This window comes from Pan troglodytes, chromosome 3 (genome assembly GCF_028858775.2).
Source record: "Pan troglodytes isolate AG18354 chromosome 3, NHGRI_mPanTro3-v2.0_pri, whole genome shotgun sequence".
NCBI classification, from domain to species: domain Eukaryota; kingdom Metazoa; phylum Chordata; class Mammalia; order Primates; family Hominidae; genus Pan; species Pan troglodytes.
This window is the reverse complement of record NC_072401.2, coordinates 149836905-149853701: the sequence shown is the minus strand read 5'-3', so window position 1 is coordinate 149853701 and position 16797 is coordinate 149836905. Positions and strand designations below refer to the sequence as shown.

The following is a 16797-nucleotide window of genomic DNA, read 5'->3' as shown; positions in this document are numbered from 1 at the left end:
TTCTCAAATGAGTGCGTTTCAATACTACCATCGCAGCCTCCCCTTCAGCCATATGGTGTGCCAACATGAGACAGGCCTGGGGCAGGGCAGCTACGTTCCACATTCTCTTGGCAAAACTGCATGTATGTTATGGTGATGGAGGAATGATCTTGCTTCTATTCCAAGAACAAAATTTCTCCACAAAGTCTAATTCTGTTCCATGTGGGGTTTTGTTGTTGTTGTTTGTTTTCTGACACTACCAGGAGTCTCTGTCTCTGAAGAGTACATATCACACACATATAGAAATCTATTCTAAATGAGGCAACTTGCTTTCTAAAAAACAATCGTCGGCAAATGCTGCATTACTGACAGTACACCACTGTGCCTCGTGTTGATACATTCCACATATCCCAAACATTCTGGATAATCAACCATTCCATTCCAAGCATCTAAGGTTCCTACTGCTTCCCTGGAACTCTTCTGAGGAGCTCCACCCACACACGACATCACGGTTTCCACAGCAACCAATGCATTTCATAATGAGCAGGACTGGGGAGGGAAGAAAGCAAGAGCAGGAGAAAAAAGACACTGAGCCATAAGAGAACTTTTTGAAATATTTAACCAGGCATAGCTCCTAAATGCTTGTGTATGAATATTAAATCCTCAAAAGCTACACCCTTGTTTCAATATGCAAAGTCAATACCCGAATCTGGAGACTCACACACTGTTCAAATCAGCAAAAACGTAAAGCACAGAAATGGTAAGAGAAATAGAAATCAAAAATTTTTAAGGACAGTAGTATCCTCTGTTGACTCAGAGTTGGTAAACCCGAAGCATTTAAAGGACTTGGTTAGCAACTCTGGGAGAACAAAGAAAATAAAGTGTGCAAATCAGAAATATTTCTTAAGTCCAAGTGACACTAACTTCTTCCCGTCAGGAGAGAGATGACCTGAATGAAGACCCACAAGATGAGATGGGTCGGAAAGTAATCAAGAAGCGAGCATAGTGGCATTCCAGCCGTCAACAACAGGCCCCTGGCATTGGGGTCTGGGAGCCGAACGCAGCCGCTTAATCCAGTCCAAAGCATCAAGGGGGAGACTCGCCCTCCCAACAACAGCACCATCGCTGACTGCTCACTCCGTGCTGCAGACTTATTAATCCTGTGGACAGGATTAACAGACGAAGCTCCCACTAACACTTACCATCCTCAAAAATTGCTCCTATTTCAAAAGATAATTCCGAGCTGTGTTCTGCTTCACAGGGATACACGGCTCGAGCCTTCCGACTGCTGATGCTGAAAAGAAAGAGAATACAAAAGACACCAATGAAAATGTGGAAAACAGAGAGAAACTTCACCCCCCAACCCCCATTCCCCAAATCTCACTGATGTCACCAGTAGGGCAACTCCTCCCAAAAAAGAAATTAACGTGGAAGTGAACATCAGGCTAAGAACAGTACTTGATTTTCAAGTAAACGATGGGTTTCCAATTCAAGCCTTTCCTCAGGGAGCCTCTCTGAGGAGCTGTCACTGAACCACTTCACCTAATTCTCCTCCCTACCTGGTGGGATGCCCTTTCCTACCATTCAGCACTGTTAGAACCACAGGACATGTTTATCTCCAAGCACTTCAGTTGGTCTATTAGGAAAAGCACATGCACCTGGAGACACACGGCCAGCGAGCGGAAGGAGGCGGCACAGCCACACTCCACAGGTGAGAAACCACTGGCCCAGATCCACTCCGGGTGGCCACCGCTCTGGAAGGGGCTTGTTGCTCTTGCCTGAGTCTTCTGTATTTACACCCTGCCTCCGCCCCAAGAAAGGCACACCAGGCCCAGCTTCTCACCATTTGTTAGAGCAACCTCTGTGTCCGTGCGTGGAAAGGAGAGAAACCATGCTTTTAGCCAGTCTAATCAAATCCAAAGGAAACGCCTCACCTCACTGGCGTGGGGGAAGCCACTGACAGGAAGAAGCACCTGAGCCACTACAGGTGGAAGAGGCTGCTGGAGGGCAGCAGCTCTGTCCTCTATGGACTTGGCCACTGGATGCCATGGAAGCGAAAGTTTCCAGTGCCAGCTTGCCTACTTTTAAAATGAAGAATGTGCTTTATACTCATGAGCAAGAAGTTCTTCCAAAATAAGAACTTCTTCATAAATACACAACCAGCACCACAAAGACAGAGTAGGCTCAAACAAGTCTCATGTAAGGCAAATTCTCCAAAGAACGTCCTTGCTACTGAACTGGGTGAGGCACCGCCCTGATACAAGGTGGTAAGTGCTGTCCATGAAGTCCGGGATGCTGGGGGTATCTGGGCAAGCTTTTGCCAGCAGAGAACACAAGAACCTGCTCAGGTTCATCAAGCCCCCTGTGTGTGCTGCCACCATATTCCACATTCCACTCCAAACCACGTACCTTTCAGGTGGCTTGTCCGCTACAGTGGCAGGAGGAGAAAAGGGGAAAGGGGACGACCCGGGTGAAAGAGGTGTCACAGCTGGGTTGGAGCTTGTTGTGGTTGGAGACTGTGGGTTAAGCCACTGGACCATAGACGATCGGGTCTGGCCTGGGCTAGGGGTAGGAGTTTGAAGGACAGGATTAATAGCAGAAAGGCCACAGAACACGAAATGCACAACATCCCAATCCCAGATGACTAGGTCACTAATTCCCCTATCATGCCTGACCAGTAGGGACAGAGTCCTCTCTGCATCCTGCCGGGGCTGCAGCCCAAACTACGGATACCAACAACCCAGAAACCAGCCACAACCCCAAACTCAAGCTGTCTTACTGTCCTTCTCCAGGTTCTCCAATCTGTCCAACCTGCTAGCACCCTATGAGTTCACTAATTAGAAAACCAGAATCTAATTGATCAAAGGAGTAGTGGGACATTCAAGGTATTCACTTTTTCTAATTATAAGGAAAACCACAGGAATCTAGCATCAAGCACATGACCGGCAGCTGCAAAAGATCAGCTAAACATTTAAAGATCTTTCACCTGCTCCTACACGTGTGGCAATTCAGAAGAAAATGCCACTGGATTCAGGCTTCCTCTAGAGAGGGCCAAAGACTTAGAAACCAATGAACAGCAAAAACTTCTGGTGACCAGAGCATTTCTTAATATTTCCCTTTTTTTTTTAAAGTTAATGTAAACAGGTCAGTGAACAGACACCTGGAATGGCCTCTAAGCACAGAGGGAGAGTTCAAATAATTCATGCGTGTTAATCTGAATTACTCTTCAGTGACCTCAGAACTGGAGGCGACTATGGTTTATGACATTCCCTTGAGAAGTGTCTCGTTTCATTCAGTGACATTTTGAACACACACGTGTTCCCTGTCTGCAGCACCCAGGTGCTCTTCACCTAAGATACCCCGTCTTCTGCTAAACCAGTACACCAGTTTCCACGAGCAGTTTCCCGAGGCTTCTGCACTCCTCAGCATGCTCTCAGATTGTTTCCCCTGCCGGAGAACTAGCACCGTGTTCTTCAGTACCAGCATGGTCTCCTGGCCAGCCCCTAGATGCAATCCTCCAACACGGTGACACTCAGCAACCTAGGGCCAAGTTTACCCACTTGTCTCCCTATACACGACGCTCCTGCACCTGCTCACCTACCAGGGGCCGTCCCGCCCCAGCAGCCTACCCTGTCTGCCACAGCTCTGCTTCCTGGCGCTGCCACCTCTGCCTCAAGCTTTGCCTTTCCTCTCAAGCTCCCCGCCCTGCTCTAATCTTGCCCTTCCTTGGCTCAGCTCCAGTTCCACCTCCCCCAATACTCCCCCTGTGGCCTCTCTAACCCATACACCTTCCCTGAAGGCCTGCGACATAAATGAAAGGGCACACTGATACTGGTTGTTCTCTGATGGCTTCAAGTATTTCTCTTGCCTCCACAGGAAGATCTTTAACTCTTTTTCCAGATCTCACGAAGCCAGGCAGATTGGCGGGGACATGGAGCCATCAGCCAACATCTGAGCAACCAAATTAGAAAGCTCTAAAACCAAAACTGGATTTTACAAATCTGGTGCATAATTGACTTGGTAGGTATTTAATACACAGAAGCTTTCCTATGCTTTGGTCAGGAAAAAAAGGGGGTCATTAAAAAAAAAAACACATTATTCTTCTAAGAGCTTATTTACAATTCCCCTATCCAGCCATTCATCTGGGAGTCATAAAATCTATTTTATCCCAAGGCAAGATTCGTTATAAATCTTAAAGTGATCTGTATCAACAGTCACAAAAGTCACTCCGTTTTTTTTTTTTAGCAGAAAAGGAACGTTGAATGTTGTCTTACTAATCAGGAACGGAAAGGACAGGTAGGTGTGAGTGAAGCCCTGGCAGGGAATTAAGGCCACAGTTAGCCAAACAATTGCCAAGTTATCTCCCAGCAATTATTCAAGGTGCTTGGAGGGTGTGAATGGAGGAAGATGAGATGTTTTGCCACACCCCCCATCAGCTCTTCAGAGTCATAAATCGTCAATGACTGCCATCCATCTGCCTAGAGGGAGGACAGTTACAGGAAGAAGATAAAGTAACTATGTGACTATACTTATGTGGCCCTTGAAAAATAAAGAGCATAAATCTTACAGGTATTGTCTGCTTAATCCTCACATCTTTCTTTAAAAAAAAAAAAAAAGAAAGAAAACCTCCATGAAAACACCCGCGGGTGGGTGGGTGTGTCTGTTTAGGGAAAATACCCCTCGGTTTTTAGAAAGTGAAACAACCACTGTAATGACAGATACGAAACAGAAAAGCCTGCCTGTCCAACACCCTGGCTTTCTCCATCTCATCCCAAAACAGGAACACAGAATCAGCAGTCCTTGTCCAGGGTCAAGTTCTCCACATTCACCTTTTTTGTTGTTTTGTGATCTTTCTGTTGCTATTTAACACATGCGCTATGTGATCTAGCACTAACCGGTTCACCAAGATTACCTCCCAGACTTCCCATGTAGACTTAAGTTTCTGCATGTGATTTCCTGGGTGTGTCTCAGAAGCCTCTACTAGGTAACTCCTTTGATTTCAGAACCCCACAAGGGCAGACACACTGTAAGCTGGAATATTCACAAGACGGGGCAACGTGCAAGGCTGGAGACAGTGTCTATGGAGATGAGGCAATGAGATGTGTGGACAACTGGAAGCCTGTGAAAGAAGAGACCTGTGCAGCCAAACAAGGTTTGGGAACCAGCACAGTAGCTGCTTGGATAGAGGAAATTTTTCAGAGGCTTGTCGGCCGGGAAGGATCAGGTAAGGCAAGTGAGTAAATATACTTAAGTCGTGTAATGGGTTCACATCTAAAGCCAGTACACGTCAGATGATGCCATGTTTCACAGTGTCTCCCAAAAGCAACCTGTGCATATTTTTTGGAAGGCCAAAAAAAAAAAAAATGTAAACATGAGCTTCGTTATGTAACCATCTCTTACCTTCCAAACTTTGGGTTACTTTTTAATAAGAAGAATCGAAAAATTTTTTTAATATTATTTAAAATGTAATACCTACATTTTCTCAAAAAACGGTAGAGGAAAGTATTAGTTTTAAAAGAGAATTTCTGATATTCTCTTTCCCTTCTTTTATTTAAAACATTTTGAAGGAACACGAGGCATTTTGGAATGGCAGCCCATAAGCAAAGGACTAACAGCTTTTCCTCAACCTGGGTTCCAAGAGAGAACTGAGCCCTAAGGCATCTCTCTCTCCTCTCTCTCTCCTCTCTCTCCTCTCTCTCCCCTCTCTCTCTCTCTCTCTCTCTCTAAGAGTGGGCTTTACCCATCATAAAAGATCTGGGTTTTCTAAGCTCCAGGTTTCTCTCTTGAGGCATGTAGGTGTGACCTGGCCCAAGCTGCATCGCCTTGTAGGAACTGGAACTCAGGGAACTGGCACAAGAAAACACTGATACTGTCATTGCTGTGATTAGTAGAGGCTGTTGGCTCTGACCGCGAGTCCCACGCCTTCTGCCAGCATCCCGGAAACGATGGTAGGCTAATTTGGTAGCTCGCAAGCAGGGTACAGTTTCAGATCCTTCACAGTTCTTGACAGTATCATCCTTGGGAGAACTAAAACACTCACCAGATCATTTTTTTTGTACTCTGTGGTTCAGGGGAGAGCCCCAGCTTTTTCCCAAAGAACATCTTTGGGAAAGAGATCAAAGGTGATTAGTGAAATAATAATTAAAAGCTCATTATGTGCTAGAACATAATGAAATACTTTGAGAGTCCTTTCCTACCATTTCCCAAATTTAAACATTTAAAAAATCTATTTATTGCCTTTTTTCTTGTTGTCCCTTTAACTATGGATTTTTGATTAGTAAGACTGGCATGAGCACAAACCACCAATTCTGTTTAATGCCAAGCTACTGACCAAGTACAAAAAAGTACCTCAGTGCCACAAGTTTCCTGAAAGCCAAGTTGCAGTTTGCGAAAATGGAGGAAGAAGTCAACTGCTCCTAAAAAGCTCAGAAACCGCGTTTACCAAGACAGAAGAAATATGCAGAACTGCTAGTATCTCGCTAGCTTCCCACCTTAACACACTACACTGCAAAAGGCTTCTCCTAAAACAGGCTTCCTCTCTATCTTCAGCACGGAAGGCCCACGTCACCGTCCTTCTTTCTCAAAGAAAGGGGACAAACAGAAACAAGAGTGTTTCACCAAAAGCACATGAAGATTTCAAATTGCTAACTTGGAAACACGTTCCTGAAAATACATAGACTGAAAGTCTACCTGACTGTTCCTGACGCCACGGAGGCATTTCTTGTGTTTAGGTGGGGTGGGTGGAAGAGCTGGGAAGACAGTAAGCAGGGAAAGAATATGCATCTGTGTAAAGGATGAGGAAACTCTCTTCTTTAAAAAGAGTCAACACTCTTGCTTGGAAACATGGGCCTGAATTTCGGGGAAAGACCTTGTAGCTTTCACGTGCAGCAGTGGGGCCAAACCCCAAAACATGAAATTATGACAGTGCTGTATATGTGGTTACTTTACAAAGTGTATTTTTAGAAAATGGAACAGATCAGCAGTCCATGCTGCTTCTGATTCAAACTGTGATCCAATCGCCTCCAGTACCAGACTCTACGCTCCACGCATATTAAAAACATTCTGGCAGCGGCAGATCACAAACATTTCAGAAAGGGGGAAGGGAGTAGGGGCCTTAACTGTTAAAAACTCGACACCAGCTGCACTGATCACCAGAGAACTCCTGCATCTAACAAACATTTCTTGCATAATATACACAGGTCAGGCTTTGGGCAGCACTAGAGATACAAGCCCCTGATTCCAGCCTGTATAAGCACTGAATGCAATCTAAATTCAAAAGGGTAGAGCGAGGAGAATACGCATTAAGAAAAGAAATGAATGCTTATTTGAAGTGACTAAATCCCCCAAATACCAAGATATTTCACTGCAGTTATACAATACGAGATCAAATCAGAAGTTTGCACTGCAATGAAAGATTCTAAACTCTCATTTGCCAGGTCTCTGAGCAGAAGCTAACACATTAGTGAAATGATCTTTCATGCCAGTCTGGGAAACATACAGCATAAGTCTAGAACAGCTGTCCTGGGCAAGAGTGTTTGAAAATGTTAATAAAGACAGAAGGAAATATTGTAGATCTGTATATTATGGGAAAATCTCTGTTCAAATAAATGCCAGTTATTCCTTAAGTGCCAGGAGAGCGAGAACTCCACACGCAAGCACATTGTTTGGCTCCACACGAGCACACCGAGGGACAACAGCAGTGCAGAGAAACAAAGGCCTGTGACATGCAAGTCGCCATAACCCACGGGGTTGGGGGAGAAGGCCTTTGCTGCCCATCAGGGAGGTTCGGAGTAGACCCACTGGCTCATCATTTACAGTCTGAGGACTTCCTGTCAGGCCTTGTGCTAGTCCCTGGGGACACCCAGGAAACCGTGACACCACCTGCTCTGCAGCCAAGTGAGTGGAGAATGCCCAATTAATAACCATAATACAGGCACTGAGAGCCATGTAGCGATCTGCCCAAGGTCCCTCAGAGGAAGAGTGGAGGAAGCACCTAATAACCATGGGGATAGCCAGGAGGGCTTCCTGGAGGAGGCAGCATCTGTGCGGAGCTAATGCTGAAACTGATGCTACCATAGTCAACATCGTCATCACCTCCCCACACCCAGGCTCATGTGAGGCACAACTGTGCAATCTAGCCCTGTGCTAGATGCAACAGGCAGGCACTAGTTCACTTATTCCCAACCACCCTATTATTCCACATGACATATGAGAAGACCATCTCAGAAAGGTGAAAACAACTTACTCAAGGTCATGTTTCTAGTAAACCCTGTTTTGACAAGACAGCACAGATCTCAGACCCTCAAGTCCTTTTCAGTGACTAGAATGGAATATGGAAAGAATGGCGAGAGATGCAAGTACCGGGATATTCAGGAGGCACAATCATAACCTAAAGGCAAAGAGGGGCCATTGAAGGATTGTACGCATGCAAATTACAAATGTCTAAGACTCTGCCACTCTGCAGAGAGACCTGGTTGCCAGAGCTGGCACTACCATTGTTGGCTGAGTGCCAGCTTGCAGTTTCTTCCTCCCCTAGGCTTGTTCCTCTTTTTGTCAATAGCTAGAGGCTATGCTGAGAAGGAAGCGAATGACTTACGAGTGCCCCCCAGAGGTTGGCCCACAGTTGCCATCATTAGCCTGCACTTAGTGTCATCCACAACTGAAACTTGGCTGAGCAACCTAAACTCCCTCAGCTAACGTGAAGAGAGTCATGACTCATCAGCTGGGTCACTGTGGGTTTAAATGAGATGATAGGCGTAAAGCACTGAAGCATAGCAAGCAGTCAATAAACGAAGCCCTCACTACTATTACATATTTCTGGGTCAGATCTTACCTCTGATTTCTAGGGTTATATCATCACTAACCATTTAATTTACCAAAAGACAGCAAATCAGCTATGCAAAGGGAAAAAAGTATGACTATATTAAGTATATGTCATCATTTAAAAAATCTAAAGTTGCTTATAGAAACATGGCATCCTGGATTTGAGCTTGAAACAGAGAAAGAACATTATTGGAAAGACTGGTGAAGTCCATATGAAGTCTGTGGTTTAGTTAACAGTACTGTATCAACACTAATTTCATTATTTTTAACAAAGGTACCACAGTTCTGTAAGATGCTAAGAGCCGGAGGTGGGGTGGGGGCGGGAAGTGAAGAGGGGAAGTGAAGGGTCTACGGAAGCTCTGTAGTATCTTTGTAACTTTTCTGCATACCTTAAACTATTCCAAAATAAAAATTTATTTTAAATGATACATTATAAAAACAACAACCCCACATAGGTTTTTCAGTCACTGAAACACTAAAAGCCTTCTGAAATTATAAATAAACATTTGAGGGCATCCAAAACCCATAGGGAAAATGTCTGGTTGGTTTAATGACAAGAAGAGATGTGTGAAGCTTACACTGAAAATCACCTGCACTCTCCATCTACCACCACAGTGGTTAACTGCACTTCCTGAAGCTGGGTTTTAAGAAAGGTGGGCCCTTCCAAACAGACTTGTTTTGATTACTGATTAGCTCAAGATCAGCAAACTTATTCTGTAAAGGGCCAGAGAGTAAATACTTCAAGCTTGGCAGGCCTTCTGCAACTACTCAATTCTGCTATCACTGTCAGTGAAAAAGCAGCCACAGACAAAACGTAAACAACTAAGTGTAGCTGTGTTCCAATAAAACTTTATAAAGACAGGTGGCAGTGGGCCACAGTTTGCTCACCCCTGGATTAAACAGACCAGATAAGAAGCCTGGAAGGGACGTGGGGTTTGGGGGATATGAAGACAATTCGGATGGAGAATCCCCTCCATCTTCACTGGTTTTGTGGTGCGGGGCTCCCTTGTTCGTGCCTGGGGCTGACCCACACATACCCAGCGCTTTCCTGCAGCAGAGGCCTTCTTCAACTGTATAAGATCACCTCTCAAGCAGCAGGGAGCCAGCCAATACATGAAGCCAGCACGTAAAAGCAGTAACTTGTTCACCTTTGAGAACAAATATCTTTATTTTGTTGCTTCCCTGAGACGGAGTCTTGCTCTGTCACTCAAGCTGGAGTGCAGTGGCGCAATCCTGGCTCATTGCAACCTCCGCCTTCCAGGTTCAAGCAATTCTCGTGCTTCGCCTCCCGAGTAGCTGGGATTACAGGTGCATACCACCATGCCAGGCTAATTTTTGTACTTTCAGTAGAGACAGGGTTTCACCATGTTGGCCAGGCTGCTCTCGAACTCCTGACCTCAAGTGATCTGCCTGCCTCAGTCTCCCAAAGTGCTGGGATTACAGGCGTATGCCACCGCACCCAGCTGAGAACAAATATCTTTTGCAGGAGGTAGGCGGTCAGGGAGAGGAGGAAGGGCACTGCAGGAAATCTCTCAAGCCCCATGAAGGAAGGCCTGCCATGTTTAACACTCAGTCCTCAGCCTGTGCGATCCTGAGGCTCCTACATGGATTTCCTCCTTTAACAAGAAAGGACATCACCATCTAATCATCTGACAAAGTTCACTCCCAAAGTCCACTCTCTTAGAGCAAAAGTTCTTGGTTTTGCTATAAGAGAACAGGTGCAGAATTACATCTCTGACTGCTCTTCCACTCAAAGAGTTCTCCTTGAATCCTACCTTCCTTCCAGATGATCAGTGTGGAATCAGGTAAGAGGGCTGAACTTTAGCTTGCTAGTTGAACAGAAAAGGAACTGTAACTTTATTTCAGAAAATTAGGGGGCATTCGAGGTCTGAAGGTTACAGTCCTGCAGTCACTGACAGGAATGTTTCGACCAGCTGCCACCCAATGTGAAGGCTGAACATCTTCAACAGGGCCAAGCACAGCTCTAAAGGGGCACAGATACTCCGCTCAGAAAAATCCACCAATCACTTACAAAGAGATTTATGGGTTACTTATTGTAATGGGTGAGCTACCTGGGTATACGGCTCAGAATAAGTTATAAATGTGGTTGGGTCTCAGTAGGCTCCCCATGCTTTGATCATGTGATAGCCAAGGGTCTATTCTCAGAGGCTCTGACAAAGCAGATCCCCAAAGCAAGAGGCTAGGAGAGAAGCCCCAGCTGAGTCCTCCGGGAATAAATACAGTAACTGCTAAAAACCACACAACTTCAGGTCAACATCTAGAGCTTCTCCAAGGCTAGAAAGGTTCTCTCTCTGAGCTAGTCAGTGAGGAGATTATGTAACTGATGAACCAGGAAGTTGGGGTCAAGTTAAACTAAGAATATTAAATTACATTCTCAGAGGAAAGGAAAATCCCAGCAGGTGGCTGCCTCGAGCTCTCAGGGGAGCAGTGATTGGGTTTTATTACATGTGGTATCTGGAAACCTCACCCCGGCCCAAAGGGGCAGATGTTATTATTCCCCTTTTACAGATAATCTTGCTAAGCCTTGGTTTGCTTAAATCCCTGGTTTGCTTAAATCACTTATATAAAAGATCTTCAAGGTTGTAAGAAAAAGAACGTGGATGCAAAGCCAGGCCTGTTTGAAATCAGTGACTTACCAATGTAAACGGTCTCGAACTTACGGAGAGAGCCCATGAGGTCCTTACTTTATTTAGATATTGAGACACAGCCAATTTATGAATAGCAAATAATAAATTACAACAATGGCATCAAGTAAGAAAATCTTTAACAACAAAAACCAGTTAAATTAAAAACCAAAAATGACTGATGCAAGACTTAATTGTTTTTAAGTCTTAAGCAGTGGAAAAGCTACTACAAAATTCAGACATGTCTTTATTTTGGGAAGTCATCTTTTCATGGTAGGGCTTTAAAGTTACATGGACTATCAACATTCTGACTTAAAAATAAAACCTCCAAATTTCAGCACCTGCAGCTACAGCACAGCAAAGGAAGGCACGAATTAGGCCACACGCAAGTGCCAAGTACACAACACAGATACCAAAAATACCCCAGCAAGCCACAATGGATGTGTATCGAAGCATGTAAGGGGGCAGGCAGTCGGCACAGCATAATTTCTATACAAAGCTGGAGAGAAGAAATTCAAGGAAACACACAGGACAAAAGTTGTACCCCCAGATTGAATGTGAATAGACAATGTGATGGTAGATGGCCAAGTACACAGGCCCTGAGAATCACTTCCAGAGCGTTTCTGAAGCTGAAGGGAGACAACTGAATATCATATTACTCATAAAAAGATTATGGATGCTGCCTGGTTGCACAGATCAAATTTCCAAGTCTCTCAAGCTCTGCTGTGGGGGAGAAGGCCCTCCCGCCCGCATCTCAGCCAAGGTGTTAGATGATGAATGCGCAGCAACCAGATTCAAGTGTTTATTCCCCATAGATAATTATAAACCACAGCCACATGACTTAATGTAAGGTCAGTGCTCCCTCTTCAAACCAAGGGCACTGACCAGTTGACAGCCATGGCTGTTTCACTGGGTTTCAGAATCGGGGCAGGGTGGAGAATACCTGCAATTCAAGCAATGTCCCCATATGCAACTGCACAATTTCAATTTCTACAGTAAAACAAGTCACTGGGCAGACACATGAGGGGTCAAACTCACCTGTCCTTTACTGCTTGTGTGGCTTGGGCCAATTTTCCTATGTCCTTTGTGCCTTCCAATCTTTTTAAAAATGAAGATATATCTACCGCACTGGGTTGATGCAAGCATTAAGATGAAATGTCACCTACAAAATAGCTGAAACAAAGTCTGGTGGCCCATAATACTAAATGCTCCATGGTCTCTCAGCCTGGAAGTGCCAAGAGGGTATCTAATACTTTTTCTGCAGCCTCAACCACCAGCCTCTGCTAAAGCAAAAGGTTCTACTCCCTCAAATCCCCAGACCCCCAAGAGGTAGGGGAAGGAGCTAACCTCTGTGCAGAATTTAACAGGCTGCTGTGGGCTCACAGCAAGGCAGCATGTTCCTCCTGTTCATTTGGCCCCTGTTCTTCCTTAGATTTGAGCTCCCTTAGACCTCCACTATCTAAGTGACCCTGCTGTTTACTTAGGTATGGTAACAGGTACTGGCTGCCAATTCATTCTTCACAGTACCCAGAATCAGAGACCACATCCTTCCACAAGAAGGCACTAGGCTCTACTAGAGATCGCAGTGTAACCCACTGCATTCTGTAACCAGGGCCCAGATACAAGTAAACAGAGTAAAGCTGCTCATCTTATTAGGAAATCATCCCCCTACTAACCAAGAAAGATGCAGGAAGTTTTTGCAATGGGAAGTTCATTCCTTTAGGTTACTTATCACCCCTCCTGACTTGAAATTTACAGAGCTTCCCACTTCTTATTACAAAAGCAGTATATGTTCATTTTGGTCAATTAGCCCAAAAAAAAAAAAGCAAATGTGCAAAAAAGCACTTTTAAAAGATAAATCTATTTTTTTTTTACATAATCAGATTAAGATACCAACTTCTAGGGTGAACTGAATGCCCTGGCCCTCAAGGAGTGCTGGGGTTGAGGAAGCCCTCTCTGAAGGAGGAGAGAGAGGGAAGAAGGAAAGACAGAGAGAGAGGAAAGGAGGAAGTGAAGACAGGGTTTGCCAGTGACTCCCACCCTGTAATTTCTCAGTAGGCACCAGACTTCACAGAAATCTATTAAAAATGATCTAAAATGATTATTTTTCTGAACTTTAGGCAAATCATTCACGGTTTACTGTGGTATACTAAGCCACAAATCATATTTGGGGGGGGGGGTACTCTGGTATCTCCCAGCAAAATTTATTGACTTCCTGAAAAGCAATCATGGAACCAACAGTCAAGTAATTTGAAATGCCAAGCAGCTGTCTCTGAGAAACCCCCCATTCATTTGCCCAATTTAAAGGAAACAAGTGATTGCATTGACGAGAATAAAAATGGTTACCAGTGAGTGCACACAAAGTATATGATGACATGCACAAGGCTGTATATGGGAATAGGAAGGTGTTATCTAGTGATTTTAAATAACTGACATCAAGTCTGAGTAGGCAAAAATCTCAGTGGCACAACGACAGCTTGAGGCACTAGCTGGGATAGATGCTTTAGAGATATCAACATTCAGGATAAACAAAGCCAAGCCTCTCGGTGGGTGGGAGAGGGGAATCTACTGCCCTCCTGGCCTGCCAGGGCACACAGTGAGATGCATCTCAGGGTGCCGGCACCCCCAGCTAGAGTGAGCTATTCTGAGACCATGCCATCTTGAATTTGAGAATGTGCCAGCAGAAAAGGAGGTGTTCCTTTTCATTTGAAATCTGTAGAGGAAGCAGATAGCAATGCCTGATATTTCTTAAAAGAGATTTTCTTTTGTGGCAGAGAATCTAAAAGGATTACTTGTCAAGGACCTGGCTCCATCAATTACAATAGAAGAAAACCTGTTTAGCGAAAACTACCTTATTGTGGGGAAAAAATGACTTTGGAACATTCGAAATACCTTGACCTATGATGCAATGTCCTCCAAGGAGACTAAGCTAGCAATTCTTCACTGGCAATGAAGTCACCCATCGCCTTACTGAGGGTACAGGTAAGTAAGAGCTACAGATTGATTGACTGCAATGAATAACACCCACAAGTCATGAACATCAGCAGAAATCCAAGGAATCCAATTCTGCTGCATTATTTTCTACCTATCAGAGGCAACAGCTACACCACCTATGTCAGAACCACGGCTGCTGTAAGTTTTCCTCTGCAAACTGCTTCCCAGTGGACAAGATTTTAGCATTTTTGTTCAACAGGTCTACTGGGGTCCTATGTGATCCACATACATTTGGACTCCATTCCTTAGGACCTGAGACCACAGTAAAGGCATTGCCTCCTATTAAGAGCCCAGAGTAGAGTTTCAATGACTCCATAGCAACTTTGGTTAAAAGGAATCTTAATGAGCATTTACTTAGAACCTATGATATTTAATACTGTATAGCTGGTATGCAGAGATAAAGGGGGAAAAGACAAGAAGAGAACATACAATGAGAACTTATAAATGCTAAGGAAACAAAACACAGTAAGGAGCAAATGGTAAGATTAATTGTGTGGAATTCCTAGAGGAAGAGTTTGTAATCTTTATAAGAAAGAAGATGAATCAGCCAGGCACGGTGGCTCACACCTGTAATCCCAGCACTTTGGGAGGCCGAGGTGGGTGGATCACGAGGTCAGGAGATCGAGACCATCCTGGCTAACGCAGTGAAACCCCGTCTCTACTAAAAACACAAAAAATTAGCCAGGCGTGGCGGCAGGCGCCTGTAGAACCAGCCACTCGGGAGGCTGAGGCAGGAGAATAGCGTGAGCCCAGGAGGCGGAGCTTGCAGTGAGCTGAGATGGCACCACTGCACTCCAGCCTGGGCAACAGAGCGAGACTACATCTTTTAAAAAAAAAAAAAAAAAAAAAAAGATGATGAGTAAGAAACCAAATGTAGTAGCCTAAGAGACATTCAGTAACACAGAGAAAGAAATGAGATTTCCAAAAGGCAGCATTTTTATAAATACATAATTAAAATAAGAAATTAAATGTTCACTAATAATTACATCAATATCACAAAAAAGTTCAAAGAATATAAGATCTAATGCCTATCATTAACAATGTTATGGCCGGGCACGGTAGCTCACGCCTGTAATCCCAGCATTTTGGGAAGCCAAGGCGGGTGGATCACTTGAGGTCAGGAGTTTGAAACCAGCCTCACCAACATGGGGAAACCCCATCTCTACCAAAGATATGAAAAGTAGCCAGTGCGGTGGCACGTGCCTGTAATCCCGGCTACTGGGGAGGTTGAGGCACCAGAATCACTTGAACCCAGGAAGCGGAGGTTGCAGTGAGCCGAGATCATGCCAGCGCACTCCAGCCTGGGTGACGGAGTGAGACTCAGTCTTCCCCACCCTCCCACCGCCACCACCACCGCCCCCTCCCCGCCCAAAAAAAAAAAAAAACAAACAATTTTATGATCTAGCTTGGGGTAAGGGAAAGATTAGATAGATAGGTAGAAACATTTATTCCATATAAATATCAAATAATACTAAAAGGCAAATATTAAACAACACTCAAAGGCAACTCGAATTTCTTGGCGCCAAATAATGAGTGTCAGCAGAAATACAGACAAGGAATCTCTTTAGAGGCTCCCTGTAGATTAGAGCACGGGGAAGACTTCCTGGAGGTGAAGATTAAATTAGACCGTTAAGATAGGTCAGGATTGGCTTGAGCAAAAAAGCAGGACAGATATTTGAGGCAAAGAGAACCAGACCATGTGGGAAGCACACACCGGCTACTGGGAGGACAGCAATGCATGACCCTAGAAGAGTGTGTTTTACACAAAAGAGGTGGAGCAATCACTTATCCTAATTACACTCCTCAGAGAAGCAGCTTATACTCAGCACAGCCCTGGAGGCAGGCGAGGAGCAGGGGATGGTCTTCCATATCAAGGCTCATTCATCGTCACCTGGGAACTCCTTAGAATGGCAAGCTCTCAGGACCCTTCTCGGACCTACAGAATCCTCAGCTCCGGGGTGGGGCCAGCAGTGTGGGTCTCAGTGAGACCTACAAGGGGGTTCTGGTGCATGCTCAAGTCCAAGAGGCACTCATCTATATACAAACTTCCTAACATAATGACAAATCTGGACTGATACTCACTCATCAGTAAATCCTTTAAAAGATACATAAGAAACATTTTAGTATATACTTCAGAGAAACATAGATGTATTCCATCCATGGCACAGAAAAAAAAATCAAGTTTCTGAAATAGAAGAAAGTCTCCATTAAAAAAAAAAAAAAATCTCCTTTCCAGGCTTGCTTCAACTACTCCCCCCAACCCCCTTTTTGGCCTCTCAAGGTTGGAGTGCTTTTCATGACATTTTAAAATGCGTATGAATAGGAAGCTGGGGAATTCACTCCTCATTTGATTTAT

At 44.6% G+C, this 16797-nt stretch overlaps 1 protein-coding gene and 1 long non-coding RNA gene across 14 annotated transcripts in view; one reads left to right on the top strand and one right to left on the bottom strand.

The window, feature by feature from the left end:
- The window catches only part of ARHGAP10 (Rho GTPase activating protein 10), a 340838-nt gene that overhangs the window by 7081 nt on the left and 316960 nt on the right, over positions 1-16797 (bottom strand). For 8 of the 13 annotated variants that reach the window (XM_063809062.1, XM_054683876.2, XM_063809063.1 and 5 more), the window contains 2 exons: positions 2389-2541; positions 1182-1273 (listed from right to left, as the gene is read on the bottom strand). In XM_063809062.1, the coding sequence (XP_063665132.1) occupies positions 1182-1273; positions 2389-2541 (245 nt within the window). The remainder of the gene's footprint in view (positions 1-1181; positions 1274-2388; positions 2542-16797) is intronic. The other 5 variants (XM_063809064.1, XM_016951053.3, XM_063809059.1 and 2 more) reach the window with 1 other exon arrangement.
- On the top strand, positions 1269-4314 carry LOC129143855 (uncharacterized). Its single transcript, XR_008547795.2, has 3 exons — positions 1269-2246; positions 3880-3999; positions 4228-4314. It is a non-coding gene; the product is annotated as an uncharacterized LOC129143855 (long non-coding RNA).